This window comes from Rhynchophorus ferrugineus, unplaced genomic scaffold (genome assembly GCF_030347505.1).
Source record: "Rhynchophorus ferrugineus isolate W39M unplaced genomic scaffold, kcgeb_rfMv2 rfM10, whole genome shotgun sequence".
Lineage (NCBI taxonomy): Eukaryota > Metazoa > Arthropoda > Insecta > Coleoptera > Curculionidae > Rhynchophorus > Rhynchophorus ferrugineus.
The window spans coordinates 23,782,571-23,806,079 of NW_027472589.1; the positions used below are offsets into that span (position 1 = coordinate 23,782,571).

Here is a 23,509-nt window from a genome sequence, read left to right on the forward strand (position 1 = left end):
AAGGACTATTTTGAATAAACATCGGCCGCGCCGATGATTACCTAAAAACGTCTTTTAATTACAACGTCCCGTTGTTTGGGCCAAGGCTCTTTGTATTGGTTTGTTACCAACTAGGATATTCCGATAGTTTTTCAACAAATTTGGCTTTATCACGGATTTTTTCATAATCCTTTTGGCTCTAAAATCATGACATATCTCCTGGATTATTGAAAGAACTATCACGAAAAGCAATCATCATGTTAACATACATATTCAATGTCTGTTTGAGACTGAAGCATGTTCCAGAATATTTTAATATGGCACAAATAATTATGTTTAAACACCCTAAAAAATCGACATACTGACCTATTTCGCTGCTAATTACGATATCATAATTATTTAAGAAACTGTTATTAAAATGTATCAAACCATTTATAAAAGTGCCTAATTTCTAATGGTCCCAATATTCTGCATTGTTTTCTAGATGAAATTCACGCGATACAAAAAGACTATTTTGTATGACCTTTAAACCTATTTCAGCTCGAGTTGCCCGAGGTAGTGTCTTGAGATCATTCCTGTACCTGCTCTATACTGTTGATACCCCAACAACAAAGGAAACAGTACTTGGAACATTTTCCAACACACAATTGTTATGGCGAAAGATATGGTCTGTCTAAAACTGTACTGGACTAAAGACTGGAAAATGCAACTTAATGGCTCCAACTATGTCCATATTGATTTTACCTAAAATGGCAGAAACCTATTTATATCACTTGGTGGATGCCCGATTCCTCAAGTAGAATCAGTTAAATATCTCGGCATCCATCTTGGTAGGTGGTAGGTTAAATTAGAAACATCATATTAGACAAAAATCAGAGCAGATGAGACTCAAAATTAAGACTAAACTCTCTACTGATCATTCAGAAAATACACTCAAGTTGACCTAAATTAAAAGAGTAAATAACTACCAACTAAAATCAAAGCAACTAGTAATCCATCTAAAAGAACTACATGATAAAAGCTACAGCTCAAGAGCAAATGGATTTACGAAATTATCCAAGATTTTGCCTTAAAATGTGAAATAATGTTATTAAATCATAACAACATAGAAGCATAACAATACACTTAATGAACAACACGCAGAAAATCAGAAGATTGAAGCGAACTAAACCACATGAACTTGTATAGATATAAGTATCTTATCTTAGCTTGCTTCAAAACGTGGAATGCAAATAGCAGCAAAAAAATTACTAACACATTAAAAAACTGAAGAGACTTTGTTCACTATTGGGCTTGAATATGATGATAAGACCACCTTTTTAATAATTTTACCTTTTTTAAGATAATCGAAATGAATTTATCCCACGCGTCTTTAATCACAACAGCGATGACGTAATAAATTCCATTCTTTAATAAAGATTCTCCGAGTACCACTTCTAAACTGTTCCTCAATTACTATAAGTTAAGTTTTGCAAAGGTCTTCACATTGAAACCTTATTTTAATAATAATCAGAAAATTAATTAATTAAATTAATTAAAAATTAATTAAATTAAATCAGAAATAGTCATAAGACCATGTTTAAATTCAGTTTTTTAATAATTTATGGTTGATAATATAACAATTTTTTCTATTACATAGTATATTTTAGTGTACAAAATAGTTCATGAATGACAACACATAGATTTAAACCACGCCCCTTTTGAAAAAATAGAGTAGAGCTCCTTTAGCCAACATAGACCTGGTATTTATATCGTGCGTTTATATAAAAGCGTATATAAAACTTATAAAAAAATACTACCGCTATAATTTACCGGTATAAATTGACTGGTCAGTAATATCACTATTAACTAGCATAATCTATTAAAACAACTAATTATATGTACTAATCATAATCAACATATTCTTGCATCATAAAACGAGCTTCATTTAATTCCATCTTGGCGCTGAATGTATCTTAGCTATAGAGCAGTCATATTTCAAAGCAGTTCGTGGACACTTGCAATCGTAGACAGATCACCATTAGAGCTCGAAACAATCCCAACCACCATTACTAGTTAATTATGTACATATGTCTCTTTTCTAGAGCCTCCACGACACGGAAAAACGCAAAATCAGCTTCCCCGAGCCCAACCTTAAGAACGGCGATGCGGAACACAAGCTGATCAACATCGACAATCACATCGTAGACATGAAGGAGGAAACCTACTCGGTATCGAACGAGGACATCAGACGTGCCCACAACGACGCCATCCTCAAGAAAATCCCGGCCGAGGCCCAGGGCGCCAGCGTTTTGGTTGGCGAAGTCGATTTCCTAGAGCAACCGGCCATAGCTTTCATCCGATTAGCCGAGGCGGTAGTCATACCGTCCCTCATCGAAGTTAACATTCCCGTGAGATTCATTTTCATTCTGCTAGGCCCCAAAAGAGCCACTATCGACTATCATGAGGTAAGTTCCGCACTACATCAAACAAAGCGGGGACTAATGAGATTTTTTAGGTTGGTCGCTCAATTTCAACCCTTATGGCCAACGAGCAGTTTCACAGTATCGCCTATAAAGCAGACTCACGCAAAGAACTATTATCAGCCATTAATGAATTTTTGGATGACAGTATTGTTCTTCCTCCTGGTGATTGGGAACGTCAGGCCCTACTACCAATTGAAGAGATAAAGGCCAAAAGTGATGCCATCAAAAGAAGAAAGCAAAATGCATTGACGAAAGCTCAGGAAGCTCAAGGTAAAAAGTCTTACTACATGCTCTTTAGTCCGTGAAGGGTAAATAACAGGCTTCGAATGATGTAAGAAATATACAGAAATTTGCAGTCTTTTTTTAAAACCCCTTATATTACTAAAAACTTCATCTTTAAAACTATTTCAATAAACACTATCAGCCTGACTATTTCTATATATTAACTTTGTCCATCTAGTTCTTCGGAGAAAAAAAAATATAATAAATAAAGAACTAGAATAAATAAGATAAATGGAAATACAATAAAATCAGTCAACAACTGTTAACAAATGCAGGTATCCAAATCACAATAGCTAATTCTAGAAGAATTAATAATACAGGAAATGAATAATACTGGGCCTGAGAACTATTAAAAGAAACAAAACTAAAGAAAATAATGATAATGGTTGAAGATACAGAGTGAGAAAATGAAAAATAGGAAACCAAGATTTTGTAGACGTAGATAATTTAATCTCTGGAGATGAATGGTATCAAGTAATGGAAACAGAGAACTAGAAATAGTGTGGAGTTATAAAAACAAAAAAAAAACAAAAAATTGTTGTAAGGTAAACATCTATAAAACCAATAATGTATAAAATTCTAATAAAGCCAACAGTTTAGAAACAATGACAATGACTAAATAGCTTGAAAAAAGTAAAATATTAAGAACCACACTACAGTAAAACTTTCCAAAATATTGTCGAATGTAATTAACATTAACTAGTCAGTAATATCATTATAAAGTAGCACAGTCTATTTAAGAAACTAATTATATATACTAATTGTTATCAACAAATTCTTGCCACTTAAAATGAGCTTAATTTAATCTCCATCTTGGCCCTGAATGCATCTTAGCTGTAGAGCAAACTAACAGTGTTATAAAATAAACATCTATAAAAAATTAAAAATGTATAAAATTAGAATTTTATACACACAGACCAACAATAATGCATAGGGCTGAAACAGTGGCAATGACTTGCTTGAAAAAAGTAAAATATTAAGAAAAACACTAAAATGTAAAAAAATGACACAAAACAATAATAAGCCAAAAATAAGAGAAATAAATAGATATTATTGTAAGAAAAATAAAACTGTTACAACATGGCTAGGACTATGGCAAGATGTATTCAGAAGTAACCAGAAAGAAATTCCAAATATATTTACAGGATGAATGACAACAAGAAACAAAAGAGAGCAACATCGGTATGGAAGTTGATGAATTGTTGGTAATATGAAGGAGTGAAAGCAAAATAAGAAAAATCATCAATATGAAGGTGTTCATCATAGTGCATTCAAAAATTAAAGAAGCACTGGATAGAGACTCATCCACTTCAAAGGCTAGAAAGCTTGTTTAGAAGCAATTATACCCTTTCCAGGAGTGTTAAGCCAATCATTAACTCACTCAATTTGTTCTTAACCCGGCTAATTATTCTTTAAACAAAGTAAATATGGGATTATACAAATGATATATTAGGCTTAATTATCATTATGAATATTACATGCAAAAAAATAGTTCGCGATAGAAAGCATAAAGAAAACATGAATTACTTTTTCCCTATCTAATATGTGTATTCAAGACGTAATATTAGTTTCAATCAAAAACAAGATCGATATGGAAATAGATTAGTTGTTGGTAATATGAAGGAGGTAAAACGAAATAAGAAAAATCATCAATAGAAAGACGTTAGAAGCCATTATAATCCTTCGAGGAGTCTTAAGCCAGTCGTTCATTGGCTCAACTTTTTCTTAACTCTGGTAATTATTCTTTTAATAATATAGATATAGGATTAGAGAAACAATATAATAAGATTTATTATCATTCTGAATATTATATCCAAAAAAAAATTAAGACGTAATATGACTTAAAATCATCTGATTATTTTTTATTTAGGATTAACAAAACCTCTCTTGGCGTTGGATGGCGGTGACAAAAAGCCTCCCTTCCCGGATCCATTAGAACGCACCAAGAAACCATGGGGTGGCTTGTTCAACGACCTAAGACGCCGGTATCCTCACTATAAAAGTGACATCACGGACGGACTCAATGCTCAATGCGCCGCCGCCTCCATCTTCATGTATTTTGCCGCTGTGAGCGGAGCCATAGCTTTCGGCGGTCTGGCTGGCATGAAAACGGAGAACCAGCTGGGGATCAGCGAGAACCTCCTCTTCACCAGCATAGCCGGAGTGATATTCGCCATCTTTTGCGGACAACCGTTGATTATCGTCGGTACCACTGGACCTCTGATCATATTCGATGAGAGTTTGTTCCAGTTTTGTCAGTCGCAAGGCATAGAGTTTTTAACGGTACGGATTTATATCAGCGTCTGGTTGGCCATCATAGGAGTGGTGGTAGCCGCTTTCGAAGGCAGCGTTATGGTGAAATTATTCACCAGATTCACCGAAGACGTTTTCTCCGCCCTGATCGTGTTCCTCTACATCATCGAGAGTATACAAAAGGTCTTTCTGGTTTACGATAACCATCCACTGTTGCATAATTATTGCGAATATGAAACGACAACTTACATGTATGTATACTAACATCATTTTAAACCATTTGTAAGTATATATTTTCATTTAATCATCACAGGAATGTTAGCAGCAATGACACATCATCAGGAGGTAATCAAACAACGATTCCCGTGACCCATATGGAAAAAGTTCCCACCGTTAGCAACAACGTATTCATAAACCAACCCAACACTGCCTTGTTCTGCACCATATTAACCATAGGAACGTTCGCCATCGCTTATTATTTGAAAATATTCAGGAACAGTCACTTCTTAGGACGATCTGTAAGAATATCCGGTTCGTGTTACGCAGAATTGTATTGAATCCTATGTTAATTTCAGGCTAGAAGAGCTCTTGGTGATTTTGGAGTCCCGATCGCAATCGTTATAATGGTATTCATCGATTTCATGGTACCAGAAATCTACACCGATAAACTGAACGTACCGGAAGGTCTCTCTCCATCACGCCCAGATTACCGAGGATGGTTAATACCACCAGGTGGCATGTACTTACCGTTACCTACCTGGGTTATGTTTGCCTCCGTGGTGCCTGCAATGCTCGTTTATATTCTTATATTCATGGAAACTCATATCTGCGAGTAAGTATGACTATTACAGGCTTGTACTATGTATGCTTTAAGATATTACAGGAACTCTGATGCTAATATATTAGTTACTAAATGTATCATACTTAGCATTGTTTATTTAACTGTTATCAAAAAGATAATTGAAATAACAATTAAAAGCATAAACATCACTATATTATTAATATATGAAATTTGTCAAACTCATGTTTATTTAAAACTTATCTTAATATAAGATGTGAAAGGTTTTTATTCCATTTAAGAAAGTATATAATTTGCTTCCAGTAAATCTTTTTTGCTTATAATTATTCAAAATCACAATGTCAATGTTTGATAATAGTATATTTTAATAGGCTATATAAAGTCTATTAAAAACTCACTAAATAACAGAAATCATATCATATATGACAGATAACATATCAGAATTAAAACTGTATAAAGTCTATTGAACTTACCAGAAAAATATCCTAAACTTTTAAGGCAAAAAACTCACTAAATAACAGTAATACAGAACACAGTCAGGAACACAAGGGAAAAGACAGAAGAATGTCAATTAAACAAACAGAAAACACTTTAATATTCATCTGTGTACTAAATATAACGAATTTACGATAAATCTGTACCCTTATAGCTTTCACTTCATAATGTTTTCGATTTCAGATTGATCTTGGGTAAAGCAGAACGTAAACTACAAAAAGGAGGCGGTTTCCATTTAGATATAGTCATCTTGTGCATCACCAACATAATGGCCGGCTTTTTCGGCCTGCCTTGGATGTGTGCCGCAACCGTTCGCAGTATTGCTCACGCCAACTCTCTGACAATAATGTCGAGAACTCACGCTCCCGGTGAGAAGCCGCATCTCATCGAGGTGAAGGAACAAAGATTATCCAGTTTAATTGTCTCCGTATTAGTGGGTAAGAAAACCATATTTCTATCTGACAATACCAAAATGTAACTTTTTTTTGATCATCTGTAGGCTTGTCCGTTTTCATGTCTCCACTGCTCCGACTGATGCCCATGGCCGTCTTGTTTGGTATCTTCTTATACATGGGAGTAGCATCCACGGATGGTATTCAGCTTTTCGATAGAATAAGATTGTTCTTCATGCCTGTGAAGCATCACCCTCAAGCATCGTACGTCAGAAAGGTAAGTGTTACATTTTATTTAAACATATATTTATATCATGGGACTTGTCTACTAATACTTTATTATTAGCTGTATACAACCAGATATACACCTTTGTGTATTAGGTGTAGCCTGTATATAACATATCCTTTATACTAAATTTAAAAAAATATATAGGGTCTTTTAAATATCTTTCTTAATTACTTTGTTTCTAGAATTGCATTTAATACTCATTGTTACGATGATATATTCATGATGTATGGTTTTGGTATCCTAATTCATTCTTGTAGTCCTTTTTATGGATTATATTAATTAAAAAGCAATAATAATAAATCTATTCCGTTACTAGAATATTAGGCTGACAATTAAGGCAAACGAAAAGAGAAAATAAATCGGTATTGAACGGTGTCAATTATTTTAATTTAAATTTGATTGAGTGCCTTTTATTAAATGTCATGAAGACGGGAAGCTGACAAACCCTTCGGGACTTCTGTAAGAAACTCGATACGTGTTTTTGTTGTGTTTGAATTTCGAATTACTCTACGTTTGCTTTCCCTCGTCCGAATTCGATTTAAAATCAAACTGAAAATTATAATTAGAAGAACGTTATCTTTTCAAACAATAAGAATTTCATCTGACGTAACATTTATGATAAAGGAGACCAACGCTATCTATACTAATCAAACATCAGTATTCTTGTCAATGTCAAAATGTTATGTCACAACAAAATGTTTTTATTCTTACCTTTTGAATTATGTACTTAATAAATTATTTCAAATGATATATCATCGAAATTGCAATATAATTTTAAAATAAATTGAAAATGTTTATCATGTTTGTTTTGGAACTGTGTGTATTAAATTCTTGGAACACGAGAAAAGCTAAAACAAATGTCTATAACAAATGTTGACATTTAAGTGATATGACACTGTAGTATGTATTTAAAATGACGAAGAAATTGATATGTTTAGTTATATTAAATAGTAATCGGACATGTAATATTATTTAAGTCACTGTATTCCATTAAGATAAGTAATAAACATTCCCCCAAGATAAAATTGTTGGTAATTATGCATACCAGGAACTATTACAAACGTACAAGAAACATTTGCATATGTAAACAAAATATTTTCAACGGCGGTTTAAATAATACATAATTATACTGCATATTTTTTAAAAGTGATTGATTTATAGGGTTATTTTTTAAAATCCCCTGTATATAGAAAGTATATCTTATGGTAGCGTTATAAGGAGTTAACGAACCAACTAGACCAAGTAAAACTTTTAGGACGACATGTAATGATGTAAATGCAGGCAATTTGCATCAGAAATACGTTGATAAGTACATTCCCATGTATGGCGCTCGACGCCTACGCGGATCGGTTGAAAGGTTTTGTTTGTTTTATCTTATTCGAGTTCAGGGTAAACTTGAAACTCCACTATTTTTTTTGTTTGAGAACAAAATCATGTCTAGTAGACATTCTATATTTAAATCATAAAATATCTTCGTGTTGTCAAGCCTTGTTAGGAAGTCGTTGATCAAGACCTTACACTATTATTAAAATGTTAGAAAACATACTTCCTTATATTTAAGCTATTATATCTTTCCATTTTATAAAATTACTATCGAAAAGCTGCTCAAGTAATGGGAGTTAAATAGTACTGCTCTAACTTTATCAGTGTTTGATGTTTTTTGGGTCAGGATTCTTTTCCTCTACAAAGTTTTAATGATTCTGCATATTCCGGATCAATTTTGTTTTCTTCATAAAATCATTTTATGAGCAGTATAGTTTGGGAGATTTAAATCTAATGGATTAAATGCAAAACATATATCAATAAATATTTTAATTTGGTATGATATTCCTGATAACTGAAATTTCATAATTTAAATAGTCTTCATGGCATGGCTTTGGTGATGTCCAACAACTATTCTGGTGTCTCTTCAAGTACATGTATCTTTACCACAGTAAATTAATCGTTCAACCTATTTTTTTAACTAAATACGAGTTCTTCCCACAACTATAGGTATTGAAGTTTTTTTGTGGTTATTATTCAATATGTTCTACAGAGAGTTGTTTCTTTTCTCGAAATAAAGTTATCGAGACCAAATTAAACCCTTTTATGATTACCAGAAAAGTTTAAATGTAATTGTTTTAACTTTGCTTTAAGTGATCTTAAATCTTGTCGTATTTGGAGAACTGGTAGAGTTTTTTGACTACAATAGAGGTGGAAAATAAAAGACCATTTTTTAGAGAAATTAAAAATAAATATATATTTAAAATCTGATATATTTTAAGTCTATACAATTGAAATAGTTCAGCTAGAAATTGAGATTATAATTTACGGAAACCAAATCAAATGGCACGTGTAACAATTACGCTTATTTAGATAGAATACAAGCAGGTTACGCTCTATACATTCAGTTCGATTTCTCGTTAATGGAAGAGGAAAGACAAGAGCATCAAACACGCAAACAAGCAGCGCGTCTTTTATTAGGGCCCTAAACAGCAACGTCCGATTCGTCTATCACTTACAATCGAGGTCTTTTGTCTATTAAAAAAAATAGATATATTAGCCGGTCGAAACGTACAAATATAAAGTTTTTGGTCATGACTAAAGAATGCATCAATACACATGCAGTGTTTTTAGAGAATTCGTAATACCACATAAAACAAATGAACAAAAGATCGCAAATACATTATCTCTGAAACAGAAGAATAAAATAAACAATTTCTTTTGCTAATATACCTTTTATTCATTTGTTCATATATGATTTATATCAGTGTCATATATAAAAAAAATTACAGCCTTCACAATGACATATATAATTGTATGTATATATATAATTTTTCCTGTACAGTGGTCTCTCACTTTAGTTAAAAACACAGAGGTTTTTTGGGAAAACAAAAATAACTTTGAAGCATTGGAGAAATCACTGCACTATTAATAACGTATTACCAATGGAATACATCCAAATATAGAATATTTAGAAGAAAACTTAAGTGTATGTTTCGTCTCATATATTTAACGGATTCAACCAATTGAAATAGTCACAATAAATGCAAAATTAAATCAGTTTGCTTCCGATTACTTTACATGCTTTTCACTATCATTCTATTTTATAGTTTTTTAATCTCTTAAAAATACACATAGTAGAAAAAATCAATCAATTTTTACAAACGCAGCAAACTTAGCAGAAGTTTTGAGCTTGTCCGCAAAACTAAAACGGTTCACCTGCCATATAGTCCATACACGTCCTCAGCATGCACTTAAGGATGCGAAATCCTTCCATCACTTCACATTAGAACAATCCCTTTTTCTTCTTCTCCTTCTTGCCGTCGACGGTCTCCCTAGAACCCTCCAAACTACGGCGACGTAGATCCTCCATGGTAACCTGGTTTTCTTTCTCCCAAGCCTCCTTCTCCAGTTCAAACTGTCTCCTTTTCTCTTCCAGTTCTTTCGCCTGTTGTTCCAGCTGCTTCTTCATCACTTCATGGCGTCTGGTCAGTTCTGCTTCGCTGTCTTTTAGTTTCTGTTTTTTCTCTTTCACTTTCGTTTCAAATACCTGGGAACAAATAAGAATTAAAAACGAATTCGTTATTAGAGAACATTGTAACAAACCTCCTCCATATCCATCTCCATTTTCTTCATTTTGGCATCGTGTTCTCGCTTCTCCTCATCCATTTGAGCCAAGGGATTTTTATTGGAGATGCGGGACAGTTTACCATCGGTGCTGAGCCCAGCCAGTTTCCTGCACCTGTAGTTTTCATAATGGACGTTGTTGGTAACATCCTTGAGATCCTGCAGGTGAGTCCTGATTACCATATTTCTCAGCGCAATGAAATCACAATGTTCCAAATTCTCTACTTCTGCGATACCCCAAGGATATTTCCTTCCACGTATCTTTTTCCCTATAAATAGAACAAACATTGTTTATATGAAACATACTTGATAAGCCTGACCTTTGTCAGGCTGATTAACACTGTGCTGATGATAAATATTGTTATAATTACTCACCTTCTGCTTCAATCACTACATTGGATCCTACAACAGCAAATGGAACTCTCTCCTTTAAGGATTTATTCAGCTTATGTTCCTCGTCCTCTTCCGAAGTTTCGGGGAATTCGTAAATTTTTATTTTATGTTGGGCAATTTCGTTCAAAATTTGCTTTTTGAACAAATTGCATTCTTCTGATGTCAGTGTATCAGCTTTGGCAATAATTGGAATGATATTCACTTTATCACAGAGGCGTTTCATGAACTCGATATCCAGGGATTTCAGTCCATGACCCGATGGTTGAATGAAATACAGACAACAATGAACCCTTTGATCAGGTGTAGTTTTCCTGGTAACTCGGGCTTCCGAATTCAAGTAATCTTCATATTTTGACTCAATGTATTCAATTATGGGTACCCAACAGTTACTGTTGTCCACTGCATCACCAAAGCCAGGCGTATCAACCATAGTAAGTAGGAGGTTGACACCGTTTTCCTTTAATAGTACACGTGTTGTTTCCACAGCTACAGTTTTCTTTAATCTCTGTGTAGGTCCCGGGTAGTCAGATGAATTGTAAATTTCAGTCAAAAACATGGAATTGATCAAAGTGCTTTTGCCTAGTCCACTTTCACCAACCACCATCAGTGTGAACTCGAAACCTTTCTTCACAGCTTTTCTGTACACTTGATTAGGAAGATTCGCAAAACCAACATATCCATCTAGTTCCTTCACCTTGGGCCTTTCCTTGATGATTTCCGGACTAGATTCTTTACTGGATTCTTCCTTGGTTTCCTTTGGTACCAGATCAATAGCAGTTTCCCTGCGTTCAGGAACAGCTGGTTTTTCAACACTAGGGGTCTTATTCAATCGGTTGGAATCTTTTGTGCTTTGGTCGGTAGTAGAAACTGAAAAAAAATCTAACTTAGACTCGACGATTGGAAAACGAATCGATATTTTGAAAATATAATTACAACTTCCCAGTAAGCAATACCTGAATTAGAAAAAAACATTTCCCGTTTCGACTGAAGGCTAGTTATGTTTCCATCGCCGTTGGTTTGAGTTTGTAGCGTCCCGTTTGTGGGGCTTTGTTGATCCATCAATTTTTGCCTCATCGCTAATCGGTCGAGACTAGACAATCTATACGAGCCCCCGATCGAGTCCTTGTCTCGTTCCCTGGTTAAACCACTGCCAGCATTAAAACTGGACGTATACTTTGGTAAAGTAGGCGGCGGAGTTGGTTTATTTTCACTGTTGCGGTTCAACAGAGCGCTGCTGGACGTGTACATATAACTGCTAGGCATTATGTTGGGGCGACTTTTGATTGTGGCCGTAGCTTGCGTGGTGGGAACTGTTACGTTCACGTTGTTGGCACTCATTTTCCAATTTCCAACCGGCGAAACGCGGTTACACCGTTGACATGATTTCCCGTTCGATCCGAACTGTCAAATCCAAAGACGACGCCGATCCGGTGACTAATTTTGTTTATTAGGCGACCACGCCCGGAAGAAAAGCCGTTTTTGCACGGGAAATACGCTTCCTCGCTCGAATCTGGTCGGTGAATTAAAAATCGCCACGAACACTAATCACGCGACGCTCATTTCCAACCGTGTTTATGTTATATCGAAAGAATATACAGACTCGTTTGATACCAGGTCAGTATTTTCGAACAGACGTCCACGAGACCGATTCGTTTTTGTTCTCCAGTGAAACGACGTAGTTCGATAACCGGGCCCAGATGGCGCGATGATGCCGTATTCCCCTCCAATAAAAACAGGGGCGTATTCAGTTGCAAATCCAGTATTTAATTTATGGGTGTAGCAAAATTTATGTCTGTTTCTAATTGATTTATGATTATGACGAATTAAGGAAATATTTTAGCCATAAATAATTTCTTAAATATCTATGATGTAGTCTATTATTTTTAGTATATTTTGTAATACCTATTTTCTATATATAATTTTTTAAATATAGGTGTTTGATATATAAATTTTTAATTTAATTGGTATGTGGTGTTTTCTTTTTATAGTTTAATTAATGTCTTGGCAGGAAAGTATTTTCGTTTCTTTCATAATAATATGGTTTACAAGTTTACGGTTTGACAAGAAAAACAAAATTACTTCCATACCAATGTAATTTTTACAAATAAGCTTACTTTGTTTCCTCATATCTATTAGTGGATCACTAAACACCTCTGATTATGAAAAATGGAGTAAATGCAAGACAGCTGATGCTGAATTAAAAAAAACACTCGAACTGATGTAACTTTTAAACCGCAAAGTCGGGAACTGATCGGCATACTGGGTATCTTTATTTTTACTTGTATTTTTATCTTTGTTTTTTATTATCTTTATTTCCGTTTCAAATGATAAATTTGTCACTTGATGTGGTCAGACATATGTATGTAAGCAATAGAAAATGTTAAAGACCGTTCGTTCATATTTATGCATTTATTTTGCCTGATAAAGTGCATAAAACATAATAATTTTAATAGTACCCTATTTTAATAAATGATCTATTAAAAGATTCCTACTACGGCCCTGTCATAGATAGGCAGCAAACAATGCTCAGCGTGTGTAAGAGAGAAACGACCGATGAAAAGCCAATCGACCAGTCAAATAATGAAACGGCAGAAGTGGGCGTTGCCAGATTACAAAAAAAATCTTTAAGTTTCATAAATCCAATATATGCTTTGTAGAGCTTCGAACGACGCAAAAAATAGATGGTTGGGTGAAAGTTGATGCGTCCGAAAGGCAAACGACTGATAGTGCAGAACTGTGGCCCCTTTCTTTTTTTTCATCCCCGTTAAATTTGGCAACTGTTCCTTTCTCGCTTTCTTCTGCGTGGTAAAAATCAATTATACTCGAATATCCTGTTGTGACAGGGTCCAAACAGTACGGTTTTCGATACCTTTGGCGAACACATGGGGTATTATTTTTAGATAAGGCCGGTAAACGGATTAGGACCGAGGAATTATCACTAAACAGATGTTAAACGAACTGGGGACGTTATCGGCGGCACGTCCGCGGCTCGCACTGGTCCGCTGGACTTTTTAAATTTTTAAATCCATCACTTGCTCTTTTTTTTCTCGTTCGCAAATCGACTTTACGTTAATGGTAGTTGCGACTGCGAAACCCAGAAAAATGAGGCTTAGATAACTAGAACCGGTCCGCGATTAGGTAACCGCAAGCTTTACCATAGCCGGCTGCAAATGTAAACGAAATAATGAGATATCCAAGAAACTATTTATCAAGGAAACCATGGGAGGATATAATAGGCGCAATATTCTCAGTGCGCTACGCAATAGGCGGATGACTAACCGGCGTAGTAGATTATTTGAAGTAAACCATGACGGTAATAATGTTGCAAAAATTAAATCGTTTCAGCGATTAGACACATTTAGATCATAAACGACGTTTTCAGGTATTAAAGGGGCCTTGGCGTTGGAAACGTGTGAATTTTTTTCTCGGAAACTTTGAATTAAATGAAATGTTGAAGTTTTAAAACAATTTTCATTTCTATACTTTTTTGTAACAGAAATATCGATGATATAGCCTATTCAAGGTTTTTTTGTACATACGTCATCAAGATGTTTATTGTTTGCCTGCCGCAATTTGTAAATTCGCTTTAGAATCAGATAATATTTTCCTTCTCATTTTATTCTAGTTAAAAAGAGACACAATGCTGTCTGACTAGTTCGAACGCGTAAACGAATGAGCCTGTCAAAGCCGTGCGGTTGTCAGACGTATGCAAAATGCTTGAAAGCAATAGTGATAATATAGGGTTATAATTCTGACCTATAAACTATTGTGGCTGTATAATTAACTGTAGTTTTTAGATGTACTATAATGATAAAATAAATTATATTTGATAACATTTTTGTTCAATTATTTTATTTAGATTCGAATTTAGTTGTATGTCAAAGCCAAACTGAACTAAAACTCAGAGTTGCGACGTTTTGATGTCACAAATTTAAATGACGTTACAAAATAACTTTGAAAAGGCAATGTTTTGTGCATAAAATTGACATTAACCTCAGAACTACACAAGTTACATTCCGCAAGAATGACAGGGAGCGCCATAAACAAGACCATTTTTACGAGTAAATTTTAATAATATATTTTAATTTAAAAAGTGTATACGTAATAGTAACTATATAAATACTAGTTTACGTTAGAATACTGAATTTAAAAAAAAACAAAAAAACTGTATCTAATCTGACGTTCAATAAATATAGAAAACTGTCATTACGCCAATAATATAACTTTACTAAATAGGAATATACTTGACATTAGTTGGGTTATACTGAAAGAAGACATTAAATGTTATTACAGATATTTAGATTTTGCAATGCAGATTTTTCAAACATTTCGGTTGGCTTGGCGGCATATTTTCTTTTTAAAATGGAAAAGGTCTGTGACTTTTAATAACATTTTAACATTTTTATAACAAGCTGTGTATTTTAATTTAATGTATATAGGCTTTGAAAGACTTACTATTTAAATTGCAGGTAGTAATTGCATTTTTATTAAGCAATGTTCTTCCATACCTGGGTTTATAGTCCGGTCTGAAATACAATGAACAAACCAGCTTTTCTGCTCACATAAGACCTTACAGGGGGTTCCCTTCAATTTGCCATTATTGACTTTTAAAGGCTCTTAGTCAATTATATTTTAATATGATAACTTTCTAGCAAGTTACAATTTCTTGGTAGAAATTACAAAATCAATCGTAAATAACTCAAATTACCAAATGCTATAAAATATCTAAAAATTATAAACAAAAAGAAAAAATATTTTTAACGAAAATATTGAACCAACAACCAACAATATTGACTTCAAAAAATAAATAAGGAGCTCACTAAAAATTAAAAAATAATCAAACTTGGATTTTTAACACAAACAAAACATTTTAATATAAAATTTGTACATAATAATGTACAAATTTAAGGCGACAAGATGGTCCACCTGCTATTGCGATAGTCGCGGGTTCGAATTCTGCTGGGGCATGGTCATAAATTTGTGTTTGTGATTGTACTAGGCAAGACTGCAAAATCCGACAAGGAAAATGATCAAAGTCATGCCAGTAACCAGGCTGGGTAAGGCCGGATGTTTTCTGGGATGATTTCTAAGTTGGTCACTCGCCAGACGGTAGGCTTAATGCCGAGGACCGTGGTTCGGAGCCCACGTTAACTGTAGGTCCAGTCCAGATAAACCCCTAGTTGGTATATTAAAAAACCTTATTTATTCTATCAACTGCGCGTAACAGGTCAATTGAAAAGTCTCCGGCATAGTATAGTAAAACACGTTTTATTGGCAAAATTAGTTTTTTTATTCAACATAATTCCCTTCGAGGGTGATACACTGACCATAGCGACCCTCCAACTTTAACGATACCATTTTTGTAGTACGATTTGTCCTTTGCTTCAAAATAGGTCTCAGTTTCCGCGATCATCTCTTCATTTAACGAAAATTTCTTCCCAGCGAGCATTCTTTTGAGACCTGAGAACAGGAAATAGTCGCTGGGGGCCAGATCTGGAGAATATGGTGGATGAGGAAGCAATTCGAAGCCCATTTCACGGATTTCTGACACGGTGCATTGTCTTGGTGAAACAGCACTTTGTTTTTCATCAAATGCGGCCGTTTTTCGACAATTTCGTCCTTTAAACGGTCCAATAACGCTATGTAATAGTCGCTGTTGATGGTCTTTCCTTGTTTAAGGGAGTCAATGAAAATTATTCCAGTTTCAATTTACACTTATTCAAAATTATTTTGTGGATTTTTTAAATGTTTTCGTCGGTAATAACCTCTTTTGGGCGTCCACTGCGTTCACTGTCTTCGGTGCTCATTTCACCACGGCTAAACTTAGCATACCAATCCTTGATGGTTGATTTTCCCGGGGCAGTGTCCGGAAACCGGGCATCGAGCCAAGTTTTTGCTTTGACTGTATGTTTCCCTTCAAAAAGCAATATTTTATCAACACGCATTTTTATCCATTTTTTTCACAATAACGAAAGTTGCTTCACTCAAAATGCTATAATTCACAAACATCTTTTGAAGGTTAGGGCTAACTCAAAATATATGGATTTAATTCTAGTAGCGCCATCTATTTGTCAGGCCGGAGACACAATTTGGCTTAATACCCACCTAAACCTATTTATCTATTTGCAATATTATTTCAATGACTACCAACTGACTACTTTGAAGTCGGTGCCGAAACAGAGTTGCTTTCTGAGGGATTTGGATTTTTCTTTTTATGCAGAAAACTGGAAATAGTACACGCCATTACCTTTGCAAATGGCGTGCTGAATTTGGGCTGACCATTGGAACCTGCTATCGAAGAGGAGACCTTCTGGTGATATCATACCTTCGTATGGTAAATCTGTCATGTAAATGTGTCAAATGTAAATGAGCTTTCTCTACCACCGACCCTCTGGTGTTTCTGAAGTATATGGTCTCAAGGTCGCTCATTGCATTGACAGTTACCTTCCTTTTGTCCTTTATCTAATTCACTCAAGCATTTTCAGTTATTGGTTCATTAACTCCTAACTTATCTCCAAGTTCTTCACGCACTTGAGATGGGCTTATTAGCAGTTGAATACCTGCATTTATCAAGGGTTTTGTTTGATGTCAATTATCATTTTTAAACTATTTAAACATAGACAACTAAACTTCGACAGACTCGATCAAACGGTGTGTGTGGCGGTCCCGAACAGTAAAATTACGGGCAACGCCTACTACATACATTTAAAACAAACATCAGCCTCAGGACTGTAAGAAAACTAAAGCACGTATTAAACGTTTAATAACAGACGGGACGGGGCTTATGTTAGATTAGATAAATTATCACGGCTATTAAATTAAATCTAATAACGCATATGCATATGACAAATAAAACTCCCCATTACTGTATGTATTGGATGCGTACAAAGTTGGGCGATATTTGGATTGTTTGTAATTAAAACACTTTAATAAGACACAAAGACATATTTATTGTATTATATTACTACTAGCGACCCGCCCCGGCTTCGCACGGGTGCAATGCTGATACTAAATTAAATACACTACAGAAAAAATATGAACGTTGTATATAAAAACATAGCGGCCCGCTCCGACTTTGCACGGGCATAAAATATATATGCCTATGTCACTCAATGAAAACATGATTAAAATCGATCCAGTATTTTTGGTTCATTCATTACTGCCCTTGGCCTGCACGCATTAAATTTGGAGTAAAACAATTCCTCTTCCCCTATACTTACTATGAAGATTTCCTGCTATCTTTGGAATATCTAAATTCATACAATTTTTATTACATTACACATTTTTAAACGCAAATTTTAAATTTGTAATATCTCCGAAAATATCCGTTTAATTTACATGCTGTAAGGAACCATATTGATCTATATTAATTGCACACTGTATTTAAGGTACTTAATTCGATAAGGATTAATGCCGTATTGCTTAAAATAGCTTCGTAAATAAGCCATTTTCTCACGTTACTTTTTAAACAATAAAAATGGTTAATGTGGGTTATCCCTAAAAGATAAACATATACCATCGCGGACTTTTTTGTAGACCTTTTTATGGTGTACAATACTGTAGTACATTAATTTGATCTAACTCGTAGGGTTAGGCAGCGTTTTTGATAATTGCTAAATAAGCCTAAAAAAATAGGTTAATTTACGACATCACGTTAGAAACCTCTATAATTAGCAATGTTGCCTTAGTATTAATTATATTATTGTATTATACATATAAACCTTCCTCTTGAATCACTCTATCTATTGAAAAAAAACCGCATCAAAATCCGTTGCGTAGTTTTAAAGATTTAAGCGCACATAGGGATATAGGGACAGAAAAGGCGACTTTGTTTTATACTATGTAGTGACAAGTATTTGTATTACTTTATGCTGAGGTGTTTTGTATTAATATTTTAAATACTTATAACGAAATCAAACAGTGGCGTTTACATTATGTGACCGTTATTTATTGGCAATATAAAAAAATTTAGAAAATACAAAACAGATAAAACGGATGGCAGCGGTGTTACCTGGAGACGAGACTTGGGCAGTGGATGGTGGCACGTCTAAACCAAACGATGATCGGTTACTGAATGATCGGAAATATCCTTCAATAACATCCCAGATAAACGTCTCGGGGTTGCCAGCTATTCGTTATCGTGTTCTAGTTGGCGCTGCTGGCACCCCGCCCGTGTTCAACATCTGGGATTATATTTCTGGGTACTTTGACGACAGTTATTCCACGATGTAAAATTCGACATGCCTTAAGCTCGCTACAATATATTTATTATTATTTATATTTTGGGTATTTACGGTCATTAATGGGTGCAATCTGTAGAAATAACGTAATTATCGAACTTTCGTCAGCAAAATGGCGATCACTTAATAATTCAATTTCCTAAGTTGGTAACACTGCACCTGTACTGTACGTCAAATTGTCAAGTATATTGTCAATTGTCAATTTCATTCCTTCTACAATAGATACAAATCGAGTTTATCAGCCCGATGTTGCTGAAAATAAGCGTTTAAGAATGATTTATTTTAATTAGTTACATCCTACATTAGATATGCTTAGTACAATCTTAATTTACAAGTTAATTTATTACTACTGTTCTGTTGTAACGTTAAGAATACACCTTTACACTAAACAAGTTCGTGTGGTTTGGTTCGCGTCAATCTTCAGATTTCCAGCGTGTTTTCCGATAGTTGTATTGTTTCCTCATTTCTGTGATTTAGCAAACTTACTTCATGTTTAAAAACGAAATCTTGGATCGCTTCGTATATTCACTTGATCTCGAGGTTATCGTACTGCTGTTCATTGGTTACGTAGCAAAAATCATTGGTAACTAATCATAAAACTTTGTTTTGGATGCGTTGGGTTACTAGTTGGTTTAATGTTTTTGTACAACCCCATATTTGCATCCTATAGGTCCAAATGTTCTTTATAATTGACTGATCAACTAATCTCTTAGATTTTAGGTCAAGTTGGGAGTATCTTTCGACTAACACATAAGTTACTTGACTTTGAATCTAGTCAGCTCTGCTTTTTAGCTAACATGATGTTTTCAATTAATCTTCCATCGAGATGGATGCCGAGATAATTAGGTTTATGTCATTTCGACGCAACGCAAAACTAATATGAACAGATTTAGAGTTGTATTAAGTTGTCCAGTCTCTAGTCCATTTGTAGATCATGTTGAGTGCTACTTGTACTTTTTCTACAGCCTTAGGCAGATATATATCTGTTGCCATGATTGTGTGTCGTAATTAAATGTTCCAAGTACTGTCTCTTTTGTTGTGGGGATTTAAGCAGTGTAGAGCAGATACAGGAATTATCCCAATACACTACCCTGAAGAAGTAGCTTTAAGTGTTGATTATTCCTCTTCGTGAGAGACTGGGACATTTTTTTTCGAAAAGATCTGGTTCCAATAGTTGACAGTAATTCGCGGTAACAATTTGCTCATTTTGTAGATTAATTCCAAATGCCATATCCGGGCAAAAGCTTGTGAGACCTCCAGGAATATTGCTGGGCAGTATTACTCTTCTTCGAAGGCCTTTTTAACAACCGCTGTTACTTTTTTTTTGGCCTGGAACCGGGGAGGGGAATCCTGTTACGGATACCTGGTCGGGAAGACCGCAGGAATAAGCGAGTTGGACTAGTTATGTGGAGACTGCCTCTGGGTTACCCTATCAGCTGATCCAATGACCCTAACTGATACGTCTTACTGTTAGTAAGGAGGGTGCCCGTAGTCGGTAACACCGTTAAGAGGCACAAGGGCCAGGCAAGGACGTGGCGTCGTTATGACACCACGCAGCTTGCGGTGCATGAGTTAATCGCTCGCCGGAGAAGGTCGAGACAATTTGGAGTTAGAGCACGACGGTGAAGTGTCGGCTGTCATAGAATAAGGCCACGAATAGCCGAATAAGTTATTGGTCTAAAATATCGGCCAGCTCGGTAATACATCTATTGTCCGAGAGACGAAGGGTGGAGAAATCTCGAGTAGAGCTCGGATATAATCGTGAACTTGGTAGACGTCTGTTTCTCTATGAATTTAATACCCGCTGTTACTCTGTGTACTTGGTCGATTGTCGAGTAGCGATTTGGAAATCCAAACTGGAAATCTGGTAAATCTATAAATGGTTTAATATGTTTTAACAGCAGATTTTCAAATAATTTTGATAAGGCACGTAGGCAGCGAAATAGACCTGTAAAATTTGGCTTATTCTGCCGGTTTATCAGGTGAGCATAATTATTGGAGCAACCTTAAGACATTCCGGAACATGCTTCACTCTCACGCGGGCATTGAATATGAATGTTAACATGATGATTGCTTTTCGTGGCAGATCTTTCAATAATCCAGGTGAAATATAATCAATCCCAGGAGTCTAAATCGAAGAAATGAACTGAATACATGCACTTTTTTTTTCTTGAAATGATATCATATCTTCATTAACACAGAAAAAAAACAATATATATATAACATAAATTAAACACCATAATTTAACCCATGGCTTTATACTTGAAACTAAAAAAATGTTCGTATTTATAAGCGTTGAAATTAGTTGCATTTACAACATCTTCCCAAGAAAAATATTGCATTATATTTACGTAGAAAGAAATAAAGTGATACCCGGAAGCCATAGTGAACGGGTTCGGTTAAAAATAGCGTTTTTTCCGTAAATATTACTCGATATTGGCGTCTGACATTATAGAGATAACTCCCTAATGACGGTGTTTGTGAAACAATTGAACAAAGACAAACATGAGAATATGTGGTGTGATTAATGCTCGTCAATATTAGTCATATATCAGTTAATGTTATAGGATAGGAATGTGAACATTAACAAAACAAACAAGATATTGCTTTGTTTTAACAATAGGTGCAGTAAAAAGAAGTCCATTATTTTTGTTAGAAGTTGTTAACATCGAAACTTTTAGCTATGTTTAACGCAGTAATTCGATTTAGATCAAACTAGACTACAATTTATTAAGTCAATCCTGTTTCTCTCCAATAGAGTAAAGGAAATGATTTAAATACCATATGTTACTAACTAAAACTTGTTTTCATAGTATTTTCAATATAATCATCGGTCAATTGAAAAGTCCCCAGCCTAACATAGTAAAACAGATTTTTTGGCAACATTTAGTTATTTTTATGCAACATAATTCCCTTCGAGGGTAATACACTGATTATAGCGACCCTCCAACTTTTCGATACCATTTTTGTAGTACGATTTGACCTTTGCTTCAAAATAGGCCTCAGTTTCTGCGATCACATCTTCATTCGACGAAAATTTCTTCCCGGTGAGCATTCTTTTGAGATCTGAGAACAGGAAATAGCCGCTGGGGGCCAGATCTGGTGAATACGGTGGATGGATGGATTTTTGCCATCGTTTTCACTGACTTGTTACACGGGGCATTGTCTTGTTGAATGCAGCACTTTCTTTTTCTTCAAATGCGGCCGTTTTTCGCCAATTTCGTCCTTCAAATGGTCCAATAACGCTATGTAATAGTCGCTGTTGATGGTCCCTCCTTTTTCAAGGTAGCCAATGAAAAGTATTCCATGCGCATCCCAAAATACAGATACCATAACCTTGTCAGCCGACTGTTGCGTTTTCCCACGCTTTGGGAGCGGGTTCATCATGTGCAGTCCATTCGGTTGACTGTCGATTGGGCTTCGGAGTGAATTTTTTTTAAATTAATCTCTTGAAATGTCAACAATCTGCCCGTGGGCAATAAGTATTATTATTTGATTTCCTTTATATAATATAACCATCCTAATATGTAGAAGATCACTTCAGTAAGTGATCTGTTGTACAACTTATAATCTAAATCTTATTCTAGATACTATTCTAACTTATTTTTAAATCTATTTATTCTAATGACTATTCTATCTTAATCTAGAAATTATTAAATTTTATTCTATGGGTCTAATGAGTGAAATGATGGAGCCATGTTTCATCCATTGTCACATATCGACGCAAAAGCCCGGGTTTATCACGCTTGATCATCTTCAAACACTGCTCCGAATCATCAACTTGTCGTTGTTTTTGGTCAAAAGTGAGCTCGTGCGGCACCCTTTGCACAGAGCTTTCCCATACTCAAATATTCGCGAATAATATGATGTACACGTTCAGTTGATATCTTTAGAGTGTCTGCTATTTCATTCAATTTCAATTTACGATTACTCAAAATCATTTTGTGGATTTTTTAAATGTTTTCGTTGGTAACAACCTCTTTTGGGCGTCCACTGCGTTCACGTTGATTTTCCTGGAGCAGTGTCCGGAAACTCGACATCAAGCAAAGTTTTTGCTTCAACTGTCCTTCAAAACGCAACATTTTATCATCACACGAAATTCCTTTTTATCCATTTTTTTCACAATAACAATAGTTGCTTCACTCAAAATTCTATTATTCACAAACTAATGATCCGGCAGCTGTCAAAGTTATACACGCATCTTTTGAGGGTTAGGACTAACTAAAAAACATATGGATTTAATTCTAGACCTGTTACTGAGTTACCCAAGACTTCGTCTTAAAATATGAAATAAGGTTATAAAATCATAGTAA

The 23,509-nt window shown here is 34.9% G+C and overlaps 2 protein-coding genes across 6 annotated transcripts in view; one reads left to right on the forward strand and one right to left on the reverse strand.

The window, feature by feature from the left end:
• Positions 1–23,509, forward strand: part of Ae2 (anion exchange protein Ae2) — a 212,364-nt gene that overhangs the window by 161,050 nt on the left and 27,805 nt on the right. For all 4 annotated transcript variants that reach the window (XM_076415695.1, XM_076415697.1, XM_076415698.1 and 1 more), the window contains 7 exons: positions 2,064–2,426; positions 2,477–2,714; positions 4,597–5,230; positions 5,293–5,497; positions 5,555–5,811; positions 6,457–6,710; positions 6,773–6,942. In XM_076415695.1, the coding sequence (XP_076271810.1) occupies positions 2,064–2,426; positions 2,477–2,714; positions 4,597–5,230; positions 5,293–5,497; positions 5,555–5,811; positions 6,457–6,710; positions 6,773–6,942 (2,121 nt within the window). The remainder of the gene's footprint in view (positions 1–2,063; positions 2,427–2,476; positions 2,715–4,596; positions 5,231–5,292; positions 5,498–5,554; positions 5,812–6,456; positions 6,711–6,772; positions 6,943–23,509) is intronic.
• pnut (septin 7-like protein pnut) lies at positions 9,652–14,027 on the reverse strand. 2 transcript variants are annotated; one of them, XM_076415706.1, is made up of 4 exons: positions 11,910–14,027; positions 10,939–11,823; positions 10,543–10,832; positions 9,652–10,486 (listed from the first exon to the last, which is right to left on the reverse strand). In XM_076415706.1, the coding sequence occupies exons 1-4, from the start codon at positions 12,292–12,294 to the stop codon at positions 10,223–10,225; spliced, it is 1,824 nt and encodes a 607-aa protein (XP_076271821.1). In that variant the 5' UTR covers positions 12,295–14,027; the 3' UTR covers positions 9,652–10,222. The 2 variants fall into 2 exon arrangements, with proteins under 2 accessions (XP_076271821.1, XP_076271822.1); XM_076415707.1 differs by having other exon boundaries at positions 13,071–13,195.

Excerpts from the sequence above, each read along its gene's own strand:
- pnut (XM_076415706.1), bottom strand. The coding sequence starts at position 12,294 with ATGAGTGCCAACAACGTGAACGTAACAGTTCCCACCACGCAAGCTACG. Across the intron at positions 11,824-11,909 it reads AATGTTTTTTTCTAATTCAG|TTTCTACTACCGACCAAAGC; the intron begins GTATTGCTTACT and ends ATTTTTTTTCAG. Across the intron at positions 10,487-10,542 it reads TGGAGATGGATATGGAGGAG|GTATTTGAAACGAAAGTGAA; the intron begins GTTTGTTACAAT and ends ATTTGTTCCCAG.